Source organism: Centropristis striata, chromosome 14, assembly GCF_030273125.1.
Source record: "Centropristis striata isolate RG_2023a ecotype Rhode Island chromosome 14, C.striata_1.0, whole genome shotgun sequence".
Lineage (NCBI taxonomy): Eukaryota > Metazoa > Chordata > Actinopteri > Perciformes > Serranidae > Centropristis > Centropristis striata.
Window position 1 is genome coordinate 10,241,324 of NC_081530.1, and position 23,106 is coordinate 10,264,429.

A 23,106-nucleotide genomic window follows, 5' to 3' on the forward strand; every position below is an offset into this window, starting at 1 on the left:
ACGTAGTATGCCCATATTACGTTAATTGTCACAGTGTCAGTATACATAAGCATAGAGTTAATAAGTTTACATAAATGTTGGTGACTGAAAAGTGTTATTTTCTCTCTTGGAGTCCCAGAATGAAGCAGAGAAAAGTCGACCTGCAACCAAACAGCAACACACACAGCCGACTCTACCATCTGTGCTTGACCAACAACGAAAATATGTTCATTTTTACATGTTGCATTTTTCTTGTTAATAAAATATTTCTGTTAAATTTTGGGGTCTTTGTTTTTATCCTTGTGGTATCAAAAATGGTATAGAGTATTGAATATTTTCCTGAGTATCGGTATCGAGTTGAAAATGTTAGTATGGTGACAACCCTAGAATCTACAGACAGCTAACACAAGGGGAACACAAAAGAGTTAGAGTCAAACATTGAAGGAAGAGCTGAGGTGGTGGTGAACCTTGTGAAAGCTGTTTGAGAGCTTACCCAGAGGGCAACTGTGATCAAGGTTATACAGTTATCAGAAGATGAGCGGTAACATGAATCAGATGATCTGAAGTTCAAACACAGCACACGTAGAGAACGATCAAAGACGCACACAGGGGTCCTAATGATTTGTTCTTCCCCTTTTCACCAAAATCCATGTATCAAAGCTTCAAAGTTACTGTTTCACTTTGCTGAGGCTTTCAGATTGAGCCCTGTCACAATTACAGTTCAATCATTTACCCAAAATGACTTTTGAGCCATGACACTCATGTTGGTATTTCATCAGAGCAAAACATTTACTTGGAAAATGGTCTGCAGTACCTAAGAAACTGAACGCCTGCATGTTAGTGCATATGTCGACCTGACAAGTGCAAACATGACAAATATGTTTCATCTACTGACACTAGTGAATAATACAGTGTGCAATAAAAGATTAATATGTCCACCTACAGGCTGAGGTATCTGTATACAAACACGTATAGTCTGAAACCACAAGTAAACATTAGATATGATGTGTGTGTACCAAATGAATCCCTCTCAATCATCACTTGTTCTCAAAGTCCAAGGCAACAACTTTAAATGTTTTCTTTGTCAGTCTGAAACCTAAAATGTTTATTATAATAGAACAGAGAAAGCAAGAAATCTCCATATATGAGGTGCTGAAAGAAGCATTTTCTGCCATTTTTAAATGAAAAAAATAATGAAAACATTTCTTACGATTAGTCGACTAATAGTTGCAGCTCTACTAATGACCCAATCAAAGTGTGTGGTGGTGTCTGTAAGTTTCTCAATAATCAAATCAGATTTTAAAATACAGCTGAAACCAATTTGGGGCTGTTATAATGTTAACATCAGCAAAATGTGGGTGCAAAAGGACCAGCCTCGGTCAAACATTGAAAGATACCCCCTTAAATTCATTAACACAAACAGCTGAAGTCTTAAACTCGCTTCAGATACACTGTGTAGTACATTTTTGCACAGAATGAGAAACCATGATCCAACATTCTTTCATGATACAAAGGTATGCTGGGCAGGTCTGCAGCGGAAATGGCTTTGCTACCTAGATTGTAAACAACAAATGTATCTGGCAACTTGAAAACATTGCTGTGCAATCATTATTTTCGTGAACTGATTGTGTTTACTTTGTTGGATTGAACATTTGTTCTGAAAATGATTTCTAACTCTCAATTTGTGTAACGTCGCAGCAAAACAAAGAAGATGACAGAGCATTTTCTCATTTTGCTCCAAGTTGTTTTCTACATCATTTAACTTCAAAACTTCGGAAATGTGACAGAAACACAATCATACTTTTTGTAGTCTCCAAAAGATATCTCTGTAACCAACAACGTAACCGAGTGTCTTACTAGTAGCTCTAGGGCTGCATGATTATGGCCAAAATGATAATCACGATTAATTTGATCAATATTGTAATCATGATTATTAATCACGATTATTCATCATGTTAGGGAAAACATCTGTATTTTTATTGCACTACTTTTAAACAAACAATAAGAACAGTTTTTAGTGTCCGTTGCTTGTTGTAAACAAACAGACATCGTTAAGTGAACACCTTCTGCAGCAGCAGCACATACACACTGTACTGCTACAGAGCTAACTGTTAGCAATTTGCAGACTGGATGCTAAGGTTAACATCCCCTCTGGCTCTGCAGCTTGGAGAGACTGCTGCAGGAGGACTGTGCCACTTTCGACTCCTTCTTACTCTTCTTAACGAGCTCCTTAAGAAGAGTAAGAAGGAGTCTCCAATAACACCAGTAAAAGTCGCTGGATTTGTCGGCAGTTGCTTTTTTGAAAATAAGTCGCTAAGGGGGTCTGAAAAGTCGCTAAATATAGCAACAAAGTTGCTATGTTAGCAACACTGCTTCGCCGGCTACTGCTTCGGATGTTGTTGTGGCGTCGAGTACTACGTCACATCCTGCTTAGCATTCTATCCAATCAGCAACCAGGCTTTTTCAGGGGAGAAAAACGGCCCCGCCCCCTGGTGGTTGGTGGACTACTGGTGTAGAAAGTGCTTGATTAGATAAGACGACTGGTTGGGGTCAGGGGTCAGGTTGGTGCAAGGTAAGGGGGACACATATCGACGGGGAACAGACTTTGACATAACACCGGTAAGACACCCGGCTTATAAAAGAGGCCGGCTTTTATTTACTAAAAATTGTTTTTACACCCGGTTACTAAATGAGGCCGGTCATTAATAGGGGCCCAGCTTTAAATTGAGGAAATACGGTAGTTTATTGAAAGAGGGATCCTACCTGAGCGTTCTCTGAACTCTGCAGGTGGGGCGTATCTGGGCAGGGTTGTCCTCTTGTCAGCCTCTGAGGCTGGACGGAGCCTCTTGTTGTCCTCTGAGGAGCTCTTCTGTAGAGGAGGCCGCAAGTCCATCTCAGAGACAGGCCTGGTGGGCCGGGGGTCGTCCACAGACCGCTGAGGCTCTCTCCTCTCCTTCTCCTCCCTCTTTTCCCGCTCATCTCTTCGATCTCTTTCATTCCTCTTGGCCCAGTCATCCCTCCTCTCTCTGTCTTCTCGCCTGTCTCTGTCATCTCTCCTCTCCCTATCATCTCTTTCTCCTCGCACGTCTTTCCTCTCCCTGTCTTCTCGTTCTCGGTCATCTCTCCGTTCCCTCTCAGGCCGCCTGTCCCTGTCTTTGTCCCTGTCGTCTCTCCTTTCTCTTTCATCACGCTCCCTGCGTTCCTTCTCGTCCCCGTCTCTCCTCTCTCTCTCATCCCGATCTCTCCTTTCTCTCTCATCCCGATCTCTCCTTTCTCTCTCATCCCGATCTCTCCTTTCCCTCTCATCCCGATCTCTCCTTTCCCTCTCATCCCGATCTCTCTGTTCCTTTTGGTCTCTATCTCTGCGCTCCCTGTCATCCCGATCCTTCCTTTCCCGCTCCTCTCGATCTCTCCTTTCTCTGTTGTCTCTCTCTGGTCTATCGTCTCTCCTCTCTCTGTCATCTCTCCATTCTCGCCTTTCTCTCCGGTCGACTCCGCCATCCCTTTCCTTTTCCTCTCGCCAATCCCTTCTTTCTAGGTCTTCCCTGTTCTTCCGTCCTCTGTCCTCCCTGTCGTCTTTGACATCTCTCCTCTCTTCCCTTCGATATCTATCGTCTTGCGGAGGCCCTCGGGGTAACGAACCTCCTCTTTTGTCAACATCTGATGGCAGACGGCTTCGTCTGTCTACGTCCACAGAAAGACGTGCATGAGTGTCCACATCCAGAGGGGCCCGGTTACTCCGGGAGGCGTCAGACGGGGCTCTGCTTCGACGTTCGTCTGCTTGGGGCGGCCTGAGGGCATTGACCTTGATGTCAGATTCCCCTCGAGACACTCGGACACCTGGTTCAGACATCCTGTCCATGTCCATCGGCACGGGGTGCCCATTTTTCACTGGTGGAGCTTTGGAGTGGTTCACATCATTGCTCTCTGTTCAATGAAGACACAAGCATAGATATATAGTAAATGGTAAATGGACCTGCACTTATATAACGCTTTTCTCATCTCTTTGCGACTACTCACAACGCTTTACACTACAGACTACACTCATTCACCCGTTCACACACACATCCATACTGGTGGCAGAGGCTACCCTAAACAGTGCCACCTGCCACCATTGGGAATTCTTTCTCACATCGGAAGCAATTTGGGGTTCAGTATCTTGCTCAAGGATACTTCGACATGTAGGCTGCTACGGTCAGGGATCTAACCACCAACCCTTCGGTTGGGGGGCAACCCGCTCTACCAACTGAGCCACAGCTGCCCCAATAGTTAGTGTAATCAAAAATGGGGCCAATTCACCATTGAATACTATCAAAAACAAAGTTCGGCCTACCGTTCTCTGGGATATCCTTTAAAACCCCTCTGGCAATCAGCTCTTGGCGACTTTTTCGAACAGAAATCCTTCTTTCCAAGGCTGTAAAAATAAAAAAATCAATCAATCAGGCATCAATGCACAAAACAGGTAAATAAAAGTTAAGAGCCCATATACCCAGCATACCTATAGATGTTTCAGTGAACTTTTCACTTGGCTTCTTCTTTCTCCATTTCCAGGGCTTGAAGATCCTTCCCATTTTGGAGAACTTGCCTTTGCGTTTGGTTGGAGGTGTTCCCCCACCAGAGTTTCCTTCTTCCCCCCCTGTTGTGCTGTGTTGCAGGTCGACCTCATCATCTGCATCAACATGACAGTGACAAACAACAAATTAATTAACATATCATTATTTCATATTTTAAAGAGGGGCTTCACTCTCTTTAGGCCTTTATTTACCAGGGGCTATTCATTGGTCTCTATGTTCCCAGGAAGGACAAAGAAATGAGTGCAAACAACGTGACAAAGAGATAAACATACACTCTTTAAAGAGTTAAGAAAAACTGTGGCTGTACACCAACATTTCAATAACAAGGAGGGCACTTGGAGAGCGAGGAAATCTGCCGAGGCCATGCCTTATCTCACAGTGTTAACTAAAGTAAAAAAAAATTTGTGTTTAGGCCTCATGATTCAGACCCAGAATTTATGGGTTCTTCCTTGGCTCATGTTTCACCATCCACTGAGTTTGTTTTGCTTTCAAGTTTTCCTCAAATACTGCTGGCAAAAACAAACAAACTAACTAAACTGAAAACATAACTTTCTTGGCAGAGAGCTGTTCTCACATCTGATATACACATATTTTCTTAAACAGAAGAGAACATTTTATTGTGCTGCTCTGATAGTACTGAAAGTCCCTGCTATGTTGTAATGACAAACGCAGATATTCTAAAGGCTTATCACATAATTCTTTGCAAGCCTCTATCATAACTGGGGCATATTGGAACTTAATCTTCAGTCTCACTAAATGCCTACATCCAGATGACAACTGCAAGTGACATGTGACTAGAAAATGCTGGCATCGGGATCAGCGAGTACTGGAGTCCAGGCACCGATCAGACACCACATAATTTATCAAATTAGTGATCTATTTACTGGTTCTTCTTCGCTGCTCTTAAAACAGTGGCGCTGTGCTGCAACCTGCAGCGGCTGTTTACAGGGATGAGGAGGAATTGATTACGTAACACAGACCCACCAGACACACACGTGTGTCAGAGCAGGTTGACGCGAGGCTTGGAGCTAAGCTAAGTAGCACTATCATGTCGGAGGTGTGGCAATATTTCACACTGGAATCTCCCAGTAAGACTGCGACATGTAACGTGTGCAAAGATAAAATCTCAAGGGGTGGCACGAGTGTTGCTATTTTTAACACAAGCAATTTAATTAACTACCTGAATACGTATCACCCTAAAGAGCACGACAAATTTTCTAAAACAAAAGGGAAAAAAAGGACTAGCAGCAAACTCTAGAAGCTGCCTTCCGGCGAGGAGAAAAAATCCCCAGAGAGCGTAAAAGCAAACAAGACAACAGACAAAATCCTGGAACTTGTTATCCTGGATGACCAACCACCGTCTGTTGTCAAAAATGTGGGATTTCGCCGCTTAATGACCACAATAACCACAATGATAATCATATCACGGTCATGCAGGTATAGTATGATTTTTTTTTTAATAACATACTGGTATTAGATCGGTAATCTGTATCGGCCGATACCCACAGCACAAGTATCGGAATCGGTAGGGAAAAAATGGTATCGCAACATCTTTACATGTGACTATAGCAAACACTACAGTGCACTGTTTTAATTCAGGTTTAGTGACAAAGTCTTGAATACTAATTGGGTGATTCTCATGAACATGGTACAGCAAAAATCCAAGAGCATTGAATACATATTTTATTGAATACACATTTTCTTTGACCCTTTATAAAATAAACAATCTAAAGTCTCTCACTGTTTAATATGAAATTATAATCTATTTAAAACATTTTTTATGTATTTTTTGACATTTTTAGAGACACTGTGAGCTAAATTCATTACCGTAACACATTTAAAAAAAATAAATAAATAAAGTATTTTTTCTTTGGCAAACACTTAAATATGCTCAAGGGTAGCTGGTATCACCAACATGTATTTTATTAAAATATACACATATTTTAATGCAAACTATTCTATCATTACCGTAACATTTAACCATTTTTTCTCACCAAATTTCATTCAGATTTTTTTTTCTTTATACATTATTAAAAACCATTATGTTTGATTATATTCTGTTAAATTATACATTTTTAAACACATGTGTATTTCTTTTTATAAAGTTTATTAAATATTTATTGTATACAAGTGTGGGGAAACCGTGACATTTTTATCTGGACGCATTAGGGTAATGAATTTGTGAATCAAAAATATGTTTAAAAATATAGAAAATATAGTTTTAACACAAAACAATGAATTGTGCCTCATTATGGCTATATTGTTCATTCATATAAAAGTGAAATATATTTAGTTTAATAAAGTATATCCTTATAATCTTTACAGACAGAACTTAGACTGGCTTCATGAGAATCACCCAATTGTGATAATGGCACGACAACAAAATGAACAAAATAATTAAAAAAATAAGGCCATTTTCCATTAAGGGCTTTCTATAGATAACCAATTTAGCATTTATGAATTATAGAATTTAACAGACAGACAGCATCATATCCAACAAGTTAGTCAGTTACAATACCATCATACAAACAAAATAAACCTGATGTTTTAGAAATTCAATATAGAAAGGTTCATAGACACATAGGGCTGGGCTCCAGAACTAAGCTGCTGCTTCAATTATCTGTCATAATAAAGGACCAAACCTCAAAATAAGGTTGGTCCAAATTCCACTCTCACTGTCTTCGCTGTCTCAGCTGTAATATGAGAGCCAGACAGTGAAATATGGACACGCCTTCATCTGAAATTATTTACAGGCTGGTGTGAATTAATATGATATTTGTCATAGCAGTGATGGTATCGGATGACGGAACATCTTCTGCATTTGTCAGGTTCACCATAGAAATGAAAAGTTTAGATATTTGTGTTTTAAAAACAAAACAAATAAGCACGCAGCTGTAACAGAAACCATGACTCACAGTTTCAAAGTTGGTCTGATTCTATTGAAAATCCTAAGAAAGCAGCAAGTGGGTGTGAAACAGCCATTATAATTCTTATATGATGAGTCGCATGGCAGCAGTTACACAACACTGTGTAGCATGGCAGCAGAAACAGAGCTGCACAGAAGGGATGTGGTTCAGGTGGGGGACTTATTCACGTTAATAGTATTTACAGTACACGAACAGGGTGAAAAAAGGAATTTCTGCAATAGAGTGATATGACTGACTGAATGATTTAATATTAGCAGGTGGTGACTTCCACATGTGCATACTTTTTTTTTAAATAGATTTTGTTGATTTTTTCTCTCTATAGTCACAAAGATATCGCAACAGATAGGAAAATAAACCATCATCCAAACAAAATGACTTCAAGTACCTCACAACTGACCAGACTCCAAAAATAAAATAAAATAAAATAAATTAAATTAAAAAGTAAGGCAGCAATAAAAGAAAAGGGAGAAGATAAAAAAGAAAAGAAAAAAAAGAAAAAGAGGTCTCAGTCACAGTCACCCCCAGCTGTCGTATCAAAGTAAAAGAAAAATAGAAATTAGACAAATACACAAGACAATAACAGGGTGGATGACATTAGAATGAATTATGAATTGATTGAATTAAATGTGCATACTTAAGGTCATATAATACAACTCTGTGAACTTTATGAGAAGGAAAATCAAACAAAAATAAGCAAAATAAGAATGTCAATATGCACACATTGCATTAGGGCCAGTATGTGATTGGCAGCTCAAATTCATTTCTCTTTTAAAGTATTTTATAACTGGCTGAAGTCCCTTCTTACTAGATCTGCCAATCAAGAGTGACTGGACCAGACAGTGACTATGAGGACACAAACTCAAACACACTGCAGTGTTATCAGTGACTGCACTAGTGATACTGTTGTAGTGGAAAGGTAAGCTGTTATTACAGAGGTGGAACTAAACTACAAACTATATAATTAAGTAAATCTAATATCAGCTATTTGCACTTGTTATGGCATGATTGAAGTATGAAACTAGTCATCAGTCAATTCATTATTCTCACATTGCTACATTTATCACAGTCAGAGAAAGTTGCAGTTAATAGGATGGGATGTAAAAACAAAATACTACTTCATGGTTGTATGCATCTGCCAGCCAGTCAAATTGCAGTTTGCTTGTAACTGGTGCAGAGGCATAAAAGGGTGAAATGGAATTTCTGGGGACAACCAGCATAAACACTGGAGTCCTATAAGGTTGGAACATGAGACATGAAAGACACACAAAAAAGGGTAAAAAGATGGGATCCACTGGTTTCTTTCCAACAACAGCATACCTGACTGATTTCAGCTGAACTGCATGTGACAGAGGAGGGCAACTGGTCTGACCAAACACTGACTGATATTATATGTTACTGGTTTGTCACACATGTTATAGTGAAGAATTGAAACTGGATTGCAACCTTTTACAATCCCAATAAAACCTGCACCTCGTGGATGAGTTTTCCAAGGTCGGAGATAAATGTAGCCAGTATCACGCGTCATAAAGGAAAGCTCAGGAGGTCGGCCTCCTTGGGAAATACATTTTTTAGTGTGTATTGAATTGAGGTATTATTGATTGATTCATGATTTATGAATAATTTACTAAACTTTGATCAATCAGAAATATGAGACCTGACAGTTCCCAGCTCAAGAAATTGTTTTATTTTCCGTACACTTTGCTTACAGTTAAGATTAACGTGTAGAAACAATATGTTTGGTTTTCCATGTGTCAAATGGAATAAAGTGAGTTCACCTAGGGCTGGGCGATATGGACCAAAAGTCATATCCGGATATATTTAGGCTGAATATCTATATACGATTTATATCCCGATATCTTTATCGCAAAGTGAGAGCAAATGTTCAGTCAATGTCAAAACCAAATATGACATGTCACAAGTAGTTTTATTGAAACCGTTTATTTAAGTGAACATAAATACTGTATAACAACATGAGTACCTTTTTTAAAATCAAAACTCCATAAAGTGCACATTTAAAGGAAAAAAATCTTAAATTTCAACTATATTGATATATGGTCTAATTCCATATCACATTTAAAAATATATTGATATATCTTTTATATTGATATATCGCCCAGCCCTTAGTTCAGCCACATTGCTGTAATCTGTGGCTGTCCTGCAGCTTTTAATCTAACCAGCTCATTGTTGGTACTGCTTCTTTTTCCACTCCTTGGTGCAGTTAGAGCCTGATTGATAAATTAATCTGACAGTTTTATCACAGATTATATCACAGATACACCAGTATATGTTGGCCAATATGCTGCAACTAGGTTATTTTGGTTTGTTTTTTAAGAATATAATGCAGAAAAAAATGCATAGTGACACAAAATGAGAGAGGAAAAAGCTGCTAGGGGACAAGAGCTTAAGTCACTGTAGCAAAATACAGCTGGCATCAAGGACTATAACAGCCAATTCACTTAATATTAAAACTATAAACCAGCACACAAAAAACAATTACCAATATAAGCCACCAAGTTCTAAACATACACATTAAAACACTAAAAAATGAATTGCATTATGAAACATAAACAGCAAACTTAAACTACTTAATGGCAGCTATTGATTACACAGTACTTTCTCATTCAGACTGACTTTTCTTTTCTAAGTGTGATCAATACTGATTTTTTAAGTGTATACTGATAAACATTTATGGAGTTTAATAGATAGATGAAGTGCACACAGTTTTTCTAAACTATATGAAACCTAGTTTGGCAAGCCTGTAATGCAATTTTTTTTGCAATATCAAAACATCTGCAATAGGGCTGCAACTAATGATTATTTTCATTATCGATTAATCTGTCGATTATTTAAACGATTAATCGATTAGTTGTTTGGTCAATAAAATGCTGAAAAATATCAATCAGTGTTTCCCAAACCACGAGATGATGTCCTCAGATCTCTTGTTTTGTCCACAAACCAAAGAGATATTCAGTTTATTGTCATAAAGGAACAAAGAAACCAGAAATATTCACATTGAAGAAGCTGAAATCAGAGAATTTGGACTTATCGTCTTTAAAAAACTGCTCAAACCAATTATTCCATTATCAAAATAGTTGACGATTCATTTTATAATGTATTATTATTTGATTAATCAAATAATTGTTGCAGCTCTAAAGTCTTACCCTCCCTTTGACATTTCTACTGTACCCAGTAGTGTGAGAAAAAAAGTTTTTTGAAAGGCAGGTCAGATAGGTTATATCGTTAGTATTTTCAGATTGTCCAATCATAGTTACTAGAGACCACAGAGACGATCGGATCGCCAGTCTGGCAGGCTGGCTACATTGAATCATATGGTGATCATTCACAAGCCAGCTGCTGCAACAATGCTTCCAATATAATTATAAAAATGGACTAAACTAGCTTGGCATCCAGCCTCCTGTTGGACTGACATGCTGAAGCTTCTGTGTTTACTGTCTGATAGCATATTGAGCTGCTCTAACTCAAACTGGCTAATTCGACCATATTCCTCATTGCAGCTAATAATCTACTCCACATTTAAACCTGGAGTCGTTTTGTTCAAGCACTCATTGCTCGCTCCTTCTTTAAGTGACTCTCACTAATGTTGTTTACATGCTATTCAGTTCAGTGATTGCTTCTTTCTCTCCCTCTCCCGCTTACTCTGTGTGTCAAATATTTAGCCAATCCTCTGCCTCCTTTACTGATAATGATACATGTAATAAGTGTAAAAAATCTCTTGTTTTGTCCACAGACCAAAGAGATATTCAGTTTATTGTCATAAAGGAACAAAGAAACCAGAAATATTCACATTGAAGAAGCTGAAATCAGAGAATTTGGACTTTTTGTCTTTAAAAACCAATGCTCAAACCAAGTATTCCATTATCAAAATAGTTGACGATTCATTTAATAATCGATTATTGTTCGATTAATCGAATAATTGTTGCAGCTCTAGTAAGAAACCAGCATATTCCAAATGTGCTACAGTACATACATGTCCAAATGCTGCTAAAGCCACAAATATCAGCATATTTCATAGGTCTTGATCTTAACATTGTATATTCAAAACTAGGCATGATGTGGAATATCCAAACAGAATATGCTGTTTACATGACCAATATGATGTTAGATGTCATGTTAGCTACCCACTGCATGGAATAAAGTATGTGAGTGGAGGTATGTGTGAAATGCCGTGGTGAAATGCAGGCATACAGAGGTCAGTGCACCCTGTGCAGTGCACTGGTCCTCACAGCTATTCTTGACACACGTGGGTGGGTGTTAAATTGGTAGGGGTAGGGTGGCAGTGAACTGGGAGAACACTGATGTGCTTGGTTTCAACAAAAGCAAAGTGTGATGTGGTGACCTTGTACGGTAGAGCGTGACAACCTGAGATGGTTGCTTTTCACAGAACCCCCGGAGAATTAAAAGGCAGCGACCCCTAACAGAGGAGGTGAAAGGCAGTCAAGAAAGAGGAGAAAAGTCTAACAATGCTCCAAAAAACTCAGGGCTCAGGTATATCTGAGTAGAGACAGTAGTAACAACATGGGCTTCTGTAAATGTCCACTCATTCACACTTAAAGGACTACGACAACAATGAAACTTGCACAGACCACCCAGCACTAATGCAATACCTTGCAACACTGTGGTCAAGCTGTCCATATGACTCATGCCGATAACATGACATTTTGAGATCAACTAGCACACCAGAGGCAAAAATAAATTTCGCATGGAGAGCGAATATGTAACGAAGACGATGTTCTCATGTTTCTTGTTTCATTGAGGCATTGAGAGTGTTGAGAAGTTGTCAGTGTTTGAACAGAGGCCCTACAGTGAAATATAAAGCAAATATTGATCTGAAAAGTTCATGTCAACGGGCCATTGGATCCTTTTAACTAGTAACAGGCTGTGACTAACAGTTCCTGTTAGCAAATTAAAGGCAGAAAAGAGGTGACAGACAGAAGGCCGCCTGCGTTACATAGATGCTGGATGCCAATAGCTGCAAGCTGTGTTATTAAGAGGAGCTATTGGTGTACAAATACAACTTGAAAGGATCCTACTTTTGACAGCAAAAACAGGTTCCGAAGTTTAGAACTGTTATTAGCTAGACCAGAGAGACAGGGTCTTTTTTTGGTTGACTGTACACCTGTTGAACACGATATGACTTGAGAAGCCAAAAAAACAAAAACAAACAGATCCACATGGGGAGAGCTGGTGTCAGTTGGTGCCTTGTACCTCTAAATCTTGTTTTGACAAAAGCCTCCACAGGGATATGGAGCGCTGAGTACAGACAGAGAGAAGTTTGTGTGGTTTGTACATTTCACAATCACACATTCCATCTGCATGCATTCTTCTACACCTGTCTGTGCCTGCCGCCTTCCAGCTTCTCCCTGCTTTAACAACACCTGCTCACATATACTCTATCACCTTGTTCCATTCTGCTCAAAAGCCAACATGCAGGCCAGGTCGTTTCCCCATCTAAAAGCAGTCAACATGTTCACTGTAACCATTTAGTGCTGAGCCTCTGGTGTCGGACTCACCCGTGTTGTGTTGGGCTGGTTGCTGGGGCACTGTCTCACTGCTAGCACTGTGTCCCATGCTACGGCTCCTGTCCCTGCTGGCCTGCCGGGCCCTGCCTCTCCCAAGGCCCGCTGCAGGAGAGGAAAACCTAAAGCCACCCCGCTCTTCTCCAACTAGACATAGAGCTCCTGTAACTCAACACTGTCTTGACTGCTCACTTGCGTTGTTTGGTCTCTCGTCTCTACAGTCTTGCCCTCCCCCTCCCCTGAGCCTGTTTGATTTGGTCTCCCTCCCTTCCTCCCTCCTTCTATCTCTTTAAAACACAAACACACTGACTTGCTGAGTTCCTAGGTCCCTCCCTTCTTGGAGCTCTGACTTCATAAATAAGGTACGCCTATAAGGTAATCCGGCAGATGCCTTTCATTCCTGAGAGCAAATTTTTCAGGGGCAAAGTTCACAGCGGGCGAGCTTTGAGGTTTGGTCGGTCCAGCCATCAAGCCTTGAGGGATTTGGAGTGGGCCCCCCGCTAGCACCATTTCACACACTGACAAAACACTGCTCCCTGAAGGGCGAGGGGCGGGCTCTGCAGGGTGAGGTAACTGGAGAAGTGGAAGGTGAGCTGGGCCAAGGTGGAGCTCAAAGCCGGAGAGGAGGAAGTGACACATCAACGGTGTCCAATGACTCGCCAGGGTTTGTCCTTTTAAACTAGGAATTGCAGTTACAAGCTGATAACACTTTTATTAGATATTTACAACTCTGGTTTACAGCTACACCTGATTCCCTGACAATATCATTACAACTTAGAAATGAAAATTCTAAATTGTGTCTAAATCAAACAAATCCAGTAAATCTTTACTGGAAAGACTTGTTCTTTACTTTCCTGCTCCTTTCTTTTTACATTATGTCATTATAGTTCTCTCAATCTTTGTAAAAAGCACTCAACAATATCTTTAAGTAAAGTGCCAAACACATACCACCTGAGCAGAATCATGCCATGTTTCCACTGTATGTTACGACTTGGCTCAACTAGACTCACTTTGGGTACCGGGTCATTTTCTCTAGTTTGTTTTCAGCTGTTGATTGTACCCCTCAGTGAGGGTGGGATTATCAGATGACTGCCACAGCAACGCACATGAAACTGCTGTGACATCATCACATCACATTGTGTGAATTATTTTTAATCAGCAACAAGACAGAGGAGCCTCTGAACCCTGTCAACTGTATGGTGTGATATTATTAAGAATCTGGGGTGAAAAATGGTGAGTTTGTGCCTGTGTCGTGCTAGTGAGAATTAAAAATGTCGGACTGACCACTAGAGGTTTTTGTGTCAACAGTATTCATTTAATCTACGCTGTTATTGTTGTTGAAAGTTTTTCCAACATTTTTCAACTCTCAGCAAGCAGAAGTAAATACCAAATTAGCAGTGCTGGCCCCGGAAAAACAAACGAAACTCCCAGTTAGACTGTGGCTGATTAAGGTAATTTAAAGTTAATGTGCAGATTTATTCTCTCTACCAATCGACTGGTTTAAAAGTCAGTGGACCAACATTTTCTTTGGTTGATTACAGCCCTAGTACTACTTTTGCTTATGACAAAACAAAAAAAAAAAGTGAGTCGAGTAGTACTGTGCCGTACTATGCAGTGGAAATGCAGCAAAAGTCAAAGCTTATCTTGCAGCCTCAATCTCAACTGCATCCCCCATGCAGGACAGAAACAAGGCAGCCAGGCAGTCTGTGTCTGAACATTTTTATCAGAGCGCTGTGTGATTACTTTATACGTAATCAGTGTGTGGGAGTTAGAGGAGTTCCTCCTTGCACGTTACAGATAAAAATTTAAACTGGAAAGAGGATGGTAACCTTCTATTTTTCCTGGTAACCAAACAGAATCTCGGTTTATTGACCATTCAAAAGGCATTGCAGTGTAATAACCTGTTCATGACCTTTTTCTCCACAGATAGGGGGACAGGAACATAACAATACAGTATATATGTATCTATCCAAAAGTATGCTACTGCTGCTGGATTACATTAGGATGTAATACGTTATTTTTTTTGTGTGGAAAAAAAGTCAGGTAACACTTTATATTAGGGAACACATATTCAACATTAATTAAGGAGTCACCAGTCACGTCAAAGGTTTGGAGAAGGTGGCTATTTGCCGTTTCCATGGTTTCGTTCAACGATATGTAGAGACTTATAAAGTCCATACAAAGTAAAGCATATTAAGATAATAACTCATATACAACAACTTCCTTACTTACTACTAATAAGCAATAATTTAGAGGTCATTGAGGGAAAACTCTTAGTTAATGTCTTACTGGTTGTATAATAAGGCCATGCAGAATAAGGCATTAATAAATACTTAATAATTACTAATTAAGAGCCAATATGTTACTTATTTGCATACTAATAAGCAACTAATTAATGTTGAATATGTGTTCCCTAATCTAAAGTGTTACCAAAAGTCAAAAGTAGTTCGGCAAGTAATGACGGAGTGAGCTCTAACTGTGTTTTCAGGTCAATCAATACATCATCAGAAGCTGACTTCATAACATGCTGCATTACTGTTGCTCCCTCTGCAGCCCAATTAAAGCTATAGCAAGAGAGCACAACTCTGACACAGGAATGTGTGGAATGCAGGCCAGGCTTTTGGTAAAAGGACAGTAATTAGGACAATAATCCCGGAAATCAGTGGTAAACAACGAGGGATCACAACCCATTACATCTTGTAACTTGTGACTCATCATGGAAGTGGAATCCTTTTTCCAAAGAGCAGCAGCAGATGGAGACAAACACATTTATATCAGGCTTGTAAACAATCCACTCTAACCATGAGAACATGAAGGCCGGCTGAACAAAAGCATGACTCACACAAATACTAGCATACCGTGTCATCATGACAACTTCAAAACATTTATAGACCAATGTGATGTCAGAGAACGCAACACACTCGCTACATGACTGCCCTTTAGTATCAGGGACAAAGTGTTCCAGTTGCCCAACAGCCAAGTTTTTCTGTCTGAAACATCACTTTTAGAAAAAAGCCAAGGAGGAAGTCCAGTTTATTTTTACTGCTTGGTCAGAGGAGCAGGCAGGGATGAGTAGATCAAGCTTCCTTAATCTGTTCCGGTCATGGCCCTGGCGTCCATAAAGTGATCATGCTCTGTCCTCTTTTGGCATTTCAATGAACCAAAGGACTAATTCATTCATTCAATCATTTGCTTTCAATCCTGTCAATTTTATGACCATTACTTAAAAGGCTAAAAACACAAAAAAGAAGAACAAAAGGATGGAATCTTGTAAATTTAAAGCAGGGTTACTCACGAGTATATTCAGATTGAACAGCCATCACAGGTATTTTCCCACAGATGTCACAAATAAAGCACACCAGTGGAGCCTAGACACAAAGATCCTCTGAGCTACGGAAGTGTGTACGTGGTATGTCGAGGTCTGTCAACGATCGAGGACAGTGGTGAAATAGAGACAAGGCCACGAGTGACAGTGAGAGAAACCGGCAGCTCTGCTAACCTACAGGTGTGTCCTCTGAGTGAGGGCCAATCAGATAGCTGCAGTGTCAACAGCACAATGCGTCACGGGGCCAACCCCTCAACGGACAGCTTCAAAACCAAACACCTTGTTTGTTGACTCACCACTTTCTGTCATCATGATACTACGGTGAAGATAACACCAGTGTCACAGCAACCGACATATGCACCGAATTTAAGAATGATATGTTTCAACTTAAAATTATACAGAGCTTTCTAAATGTTGTTTCTACCTTTTTATGCAAAGATTTAAAAAAAGGATAAAAGGTTGAGATTTGATATATTTTGATGTTTTTTGTATTCTGCTATATTCATCAAGCACAATGGAATGGAAAAGTGTCAAAACAGTTTTAAAACTACAAATGATACAGTTTAAATTGCAGCATTTAAAAACAAAAAGGTTTTTCTTACCGGGGTTTTCCATCACAATGTCCGAAACTCAGCAGTTAGCAGCTCCTGAAACAAATGAATAAATGGCATAATTATGTAAATTGTAAGAATGATTTCAATAATATAAGATAGATTACTACATTATAAGATGTGTTTGCTATCCAACTGTTAATATGTTTTGTTTGTTTTGTTAATAAATGTTTCTTTTTTTGTTTAAATTGAGACTTGTGTAACATTTGTTATCATTGTGTCATTTTTAATCATGTAAATGGAGGGAGAAAAGGCAATGTCGGCTTCAAGAATCAGCCCCCCAAAAAAAATCGGCAGCACATATCGGGGATCGGTTAAAACTGATGTCAAAATAATTGGTATCGGCATTGGCCTTAAAAAACTTGATCAGTCGACCACTCCTGACGGTCTAAACCCAGCTCACGTTCCCTGGCGGGGGCTACCAACCCAGCTCCGCTGACAGGAAGTGCGTGTTAGGACATAGAAAGGGAGAGAGGAGGGCAAAGGGCTAAGGTAAAGCTAACTCCTTATTGAATATGTATAGTTTTTGGCTGGCTGCAGATCACCAATGATGGATGAATTATGGATTTTCCCATGGATTTTCCCAGAAGCAACCGCTGCATTTCCGACAGCCCCATTGAACAGGAGGGGTGAAGCACCCCACTGTACAGGAAAGGGGTCTGCTGGATTTACAAAATAAGATAGTCATTTTATCTCAGTTATCTGGCTTTAATATTGGTTGACAGGCAAAATCTAAAATGGAACAGTCCTAGGTATTATAGGAAAATGATATAGTTGACGATACACATGTTTAATTTCATAAAATCACTGAAAAAGATAATTTCATCTGAAACTTTGAGTTGAGGGGTTAGAGGACTATGGCCTCATAGAGCAGCTGATATTCATGTTTAACTTTACACAAACTTAAAAAAAGTTATTCCAATCACTGAAGACAGCAGATTTTCATTATTCCTCAGTGAATCGATGAATGACTCTCAGGGCACTTCTATAGATTGGATGCTCTTTGCAGCTAATGGGCAGATTGAAGCTGAACGAAGCTCTGTTGTGTTAGCGAAGACAAAATAGTGCGTTAATTAGCTCGCACACCAACTGGAAATCCATTTGGAATCCTGATAGACTAAAAGGCAAATCAACCAGTCTTCAGAGACATGAAAACAACTGTCCCAATTAAGAAATTATCAGCCAGTTACACATTTAAAAATACACATCTTATCAGTATGAATCACAGAGTGGAGCAGCAGTGTGGGAGAATGGGAACAGATTCTATCCCACAGGAGTTGAGGGACCAAAAGGAAAGAAGGAAATGCAAACTGAATACTTTTCTCCTGTATCACTGATGAGTTTAAATCCCTTTGGTTTGAACAAATCGCTGAGGATGGAGTGGTAAACACGTTCATGCTCTGAACAAATCTGTTCGACAATCAGACAGTAAGTGATGTGTAAAATGCTCTAAGATGAGAAAATGGTTGAATGTAGTAAGTTTTAAAGTAAAATAAAGTAAAGAACAAAAAACTTTTTATGAGGGAAAAAAGACGTTTTTACCTGGGAGGTAATTTTTAGGGGTTTTTCTGATTGATAGTTGACCCACGTTAACAAATCAATAGCCATTAACCTACCTTTGAGATTAAAATGTCCTATTTAGAATACTGTTGTCATAACATACAATAAACAAGCCAGTACAGTGGGCAGTCTACTGTGATTTACTCAGAAGAAAGAATGACCTGTTGCATAACTGCAAACTGACTCAAACCCCCAATTTTAGTTCTAAAAATGAAACCACATATGCATCTGTGAGTGCATTAATGAGCCAAGTATCTGTGGTTAGTCCACATGTCTGTAATAACAGACAGTCTAATGTCTGAATAGGTTTTTCACACCGCATTTCTCCCAACTTGGCCATTGGAGAGGGATGCCTCGTGAGCTTTTCCCTCTTTTTAGCAATATGCAATGTGAGGTTAAGTGAAGACAACATTGTCTGTTATCTTAAAAATATAGAATAACATGTTAGTTAGGTATGTAGGTAACTACTACGCAATGAATATAGCTATAGTGCATTAAATGTATAAAATGTAAAGAATGTATAAAAGATCCTGATTTTGAAGATTTGCTATCTTTTACATTCTTGGTTATATTTTTGTTTTTCTTTTCTTTTGTTTCTTCTCTCTTCTCTATTCCCATTGTTAACTCTTTAAGTTTGTTTTAATTTAAGTTGTATGTGCTATATATTATATGTATATGACCCCAGGAAGAATAGCTGCAGTTGTGCTGCAGCTAATGGGGATCCAAATAAAACAATAAACAAACTTGCACTTACAAACAGGCTCAGTAAGTGAGCGACAGATTCAGTGTTTTTAGCTAAGCCAGACTAGAACATATTTGGTAAAAACAGATTGATGATGCCTTCACTGTGCCATAGCCTTTTAAATGCTACACTGCTTATCTGCAACCAGTCATACAGTAATTTAGGAGGCAATTTGGCTGATTAATTTGGCATGCAGTTTACACAACAGTCATCATTGTGTTTTAATGAAAACTCAAGTCTTGGCATTTGCTCCTGAAGTTATTCAACACTGTTTTGGAGGAAGGGAATAGCAGGAGAAACAGGCAAACAAGCTTTGAAAGTGGCATGTTTTCTTTTAAACAAGTTATGCTGAATTTCTTTAATGGTCGATGTGAAGACTGGTTTCGGCATTTTGAAAATAACTGATCTTTAAATAAAAAGGAAAAAAGGAATGGTGTGGTATATTGTAGAATAAGTGTTTCTTATTCTCAATGAAGATTATTTAAGAGCAGCATTTGGGCAGCATAAAGGTACAAATCAATCACTTGAACAACTACAAATGCAAGAGAGCAGCCATTTTCAAAACAACATGAAAAAAAAAAAAAAACAGGTAGATGCATTTGTGCTAAAACTGATGGCTTATTAGTTCCCCCGAGAATACCACTGGCTTCATGTTGCACCAAATAAATTCAACACGACAAATTCAACTATAAAATTTATAAAGAAATTTTGAGTGTGCTTGACTCTGGCCCATGACTCTCGACCATACATTATTAGATTACAATTTGAACTGTTTTCAAAATGGAAAAGAGGAGGAAGTCATGTAAGATACTAAACCGTGTGTGTGTGTGTGTGTGTTTGTGTCTATGAGGCTGTGGGTGCGTGTTGTTGGATCATCTGTGCGTCCTACGCCCAAGCTATAACTCTGACAGCTTTAGCAGACCATTGTGAGTGAGAAGACAAATTTTCCTATGTTTCTATGTATAAATTATTTCTGGAGAGTGGCATTTGCGGCCTCGAGCGCAGTTTCCAAATTAATTTTTTGACAACTTTTTCTCTCCCTCTCCACTCTAGGGATGATGTCATCCACTCTATCCTCTCCATAGCGTAACATTGGGGGGATTTTTGCCGTGTTTTTGCCGAATAATTTGAAAACTGTTTGTTGAAACCCTTATAAAAGTCACAGCACACTTGTCATGGCCGCGCCACACAATTTGATACCTTTTTAGTGTATGTGCGACCAAAACTCTGGGAGGAGTAGTCGACCGAAAAAACACATAAGAAATGGAAGAATAAATAGGATTAAGCCCGGTGTATAGTATATAGTGTGCTTTTTCAAGCACACTCAATAAATAGCAGAACAAGCTCAGTGTTTCAATGTGAGTGAGTGCATCAAAGCTGACACCCACAGAAGAGCAATTGTTCAGACTCTTATCTGGGATAAAACATTTCAAAACAGTTCACAATCCAGTACAAGTGATTAAATAACTTTCAAGGAAGCGATGGCAACACTAACATTATTTAGTTACAACTTTAATGTCCTGTAGCTTTAACACAGAGCTGCACAACATGGTCATAGTGTCAAGATCAGGATCACATGCACAGATAAGCAACTGACATTGACAAACACAACAATTTGTGTCGTCTCTCACGCTGAGCTTCTTTCAAATCATGGTCCTGCCTGTAATTGGTCAAAATGAGCAGGTGTGGCTACATGGTGACGCTAACAGGGGAGGGTCCTAACAACAGTGTCAGGCTGCACTTTGGAATGTCAAAAGTCCCTGGACAACAAACTGGCAAAACCCAGCCTGTGTGACTGAATAGGCTGCACAATGTGTACACTGCAGCATAAAATGGAGAGTGGAGCCTGGCAGCCAAGTATTTGACCTTCTTATCAGGTGGACTGGGCCAAGCTCTTGTGGACTGTTAACACTGTTTTCTCTATGGATTTAGCTTTAAAATGTAGTTGTGATGAAGTACAATAAGCCAGTGTTTGTTTGTTTTATTGTTATAGAGACTTACTTCTACTGAAGATCATTGATCATCAATACAATCTTCCCCAGAAATACTGTCCTTGCAGATTGACTGTGACTTCCTTGTTCCTGTGGGGCAACTTAGCAGCAAAGTGAATACAGCACTCCTGTAAAATACACAGACAGAAAAGAACATAAAACAGGACACAAAGTCAACTTCCTTCTTGGGGCTGGGCTTGAACAAAAAAGCTTAGTAAAGCTCAGTTTATTAGAGATCCTTATCAGGAAACAGTCATCACCATTAGAAAAACATTTAAATATGAGTTAATTACCTCACATGGAAACTAAAGACGTAATTTGGCCTTGAACTTGTAAAATAGCTGTTTGAGATTTCTAAAGAGAAGACAATCCTGGTCAGCTACGGTTCAGTCCAACTGGTTTGACAAGTCTGAAGCCATAATGTATACACAGCACATGCTCAACAGCTGCAGGAAGGATGACTGTACACCATTTCAAGTGATCCATTTAAAAGGCTAATGCCCACCACTCAGCGTGCATGTCTACTACATATTGACCTCATGTTGTCCACAGGAATACAGAAATAATTTATAGTGCAGAGGACTTCGTGCAGTGCCTACGATACCAACATAAAAAGAAAAACTTTTTGGGGGAATTGGGGCTGTACTATACAGAGCAATCACACTTAGAAAAAAAAGACATGCACACTATTTCTAGACCAGACAGACTTATTTGCCAGACATTTTTAGCTGATATTGGCCAGTCATATAGGTATCTATCAGTATCGGTGTATATTTTTCCTGATATGCACCAAAATGAAAACCTTTTTCTGACAGAAAACGATGATTGTGGCGATTTAGAAATGGTGTCACATAGCTATTATTTTTATCATCAGCAACTGACTGTATACACACTGATGTTTGCTTAGCTATTTATTTTATGACTTCCCTTGTTTGAATGATCAGCAGTAAATTGAAACTGATCAAACAGTAAGGAGGATTATATTTATTTTATCAGGAATAATTTCTAGAATTGGTTGACAATTTGATAGATTGTATGTGTTATGTTCCCATTGATGCAAAATCAGTGCACAATCCACATAGAATTTTCTTTCTAGCTCAGAAATTCACTATATCTGCCGCCATATTGGTAATCTGTCATTTTTTTCTCTCTCAAAAATCTATATTGTTTTACAATAAATACAACATGTACAGACAACAGGTCACAGAGGAAAGAAAGTCACTGAATACAAGTACTGCGGTTATCTGCTGCCGATACCTATGGCGCAAAAATTACTCTAATACACAAATATCAGAGCCAAGTAACACTGATAACCATATTTGATGAAGTTTATTTTCTTAACATTTTAAAAAGCATTAATCCATTTATTATTCATTGATTCCAACCTGGCGGTAAACAGAGACAGAAGTTGATACACACTTGAAGTCACAAATAATTCACCAGATAAAGTTCAGCACCGCTGCAACCCAATTCTGGTCTCAAATATCCTCCCGGTGCACTGGGCCCAGGCCAGCTCCAGCTCTATAATGCACCAACTAGCTGGTGCAGGCTGGCAGCAAAGCAAACACAGAGGTGAGTTAATGTGCAGCGCTTTGTGAGCATACAAACCAGTAAAGTAGAGCAGCTGAGCCAGGAGAGTCAGTACGCAGCATTGTAGTGCTGAAGCCCTCAGGGCACCACGTGAACATGTACAAACACACACAGGTTCACACCCAGTCCTGTCGTTATTTTACACAGCATCCAAAGGTTGAAGAGGAGATAGCCTGTGATTTACCTTATGTCTGCTTTCAAGTCTCTGCTTTCATGTTGTCCCTGTGAATCAAGCTCACATGGACCACACTGAGTACGCTTTTAAAAGAA

At 39.3% G+C, this 23,106-nt stretch overlaps 1 protein-coding gene across 3 annotated transcripts in view; it reads right to left on the reverse strand.

Moving 5' to 3' along the window:
• phactr4a (phosphatase and actin regulator 4a) overlaps nt 1-23,106 on the reverse strand; it is a 50,746-nt gene that overhangs the window by 20,764 nt on the left and 6,876 nt on the right. For 2 of the 3 annotated variants that reach the window (XM_059349753.1, XM_059349751.1), the window contains exons 1-4: nt 16,313-16,444; nt 4,478-4,648; nt 4,313-4,393; nt 2,743-3,906 (exon numbers count right to left, since the gene is read on the reverse strand). In XM_059349753.1, coding sequence (XP_059205736.1) covers nt 2,743-3,906; nt 4,313-4,393; nt 4,478-4,648; nt 16,313-16,337 — 1,441 coding nt within the window. In that variant the 5' untranslated portion in view covers nt 16,338-16,444. Of the gene's footprint in view, nt 1-2,742; nt 3,907-4,312; nt 4,394-4,477; nt 4,649-16,312; nt 16,445-16,944; nt 16,990-21,256; nt 21,375-23,106 lie in introns of those variants that run through there. The other variant, XM_059349752.1, reaches the window with a different exon arrangement.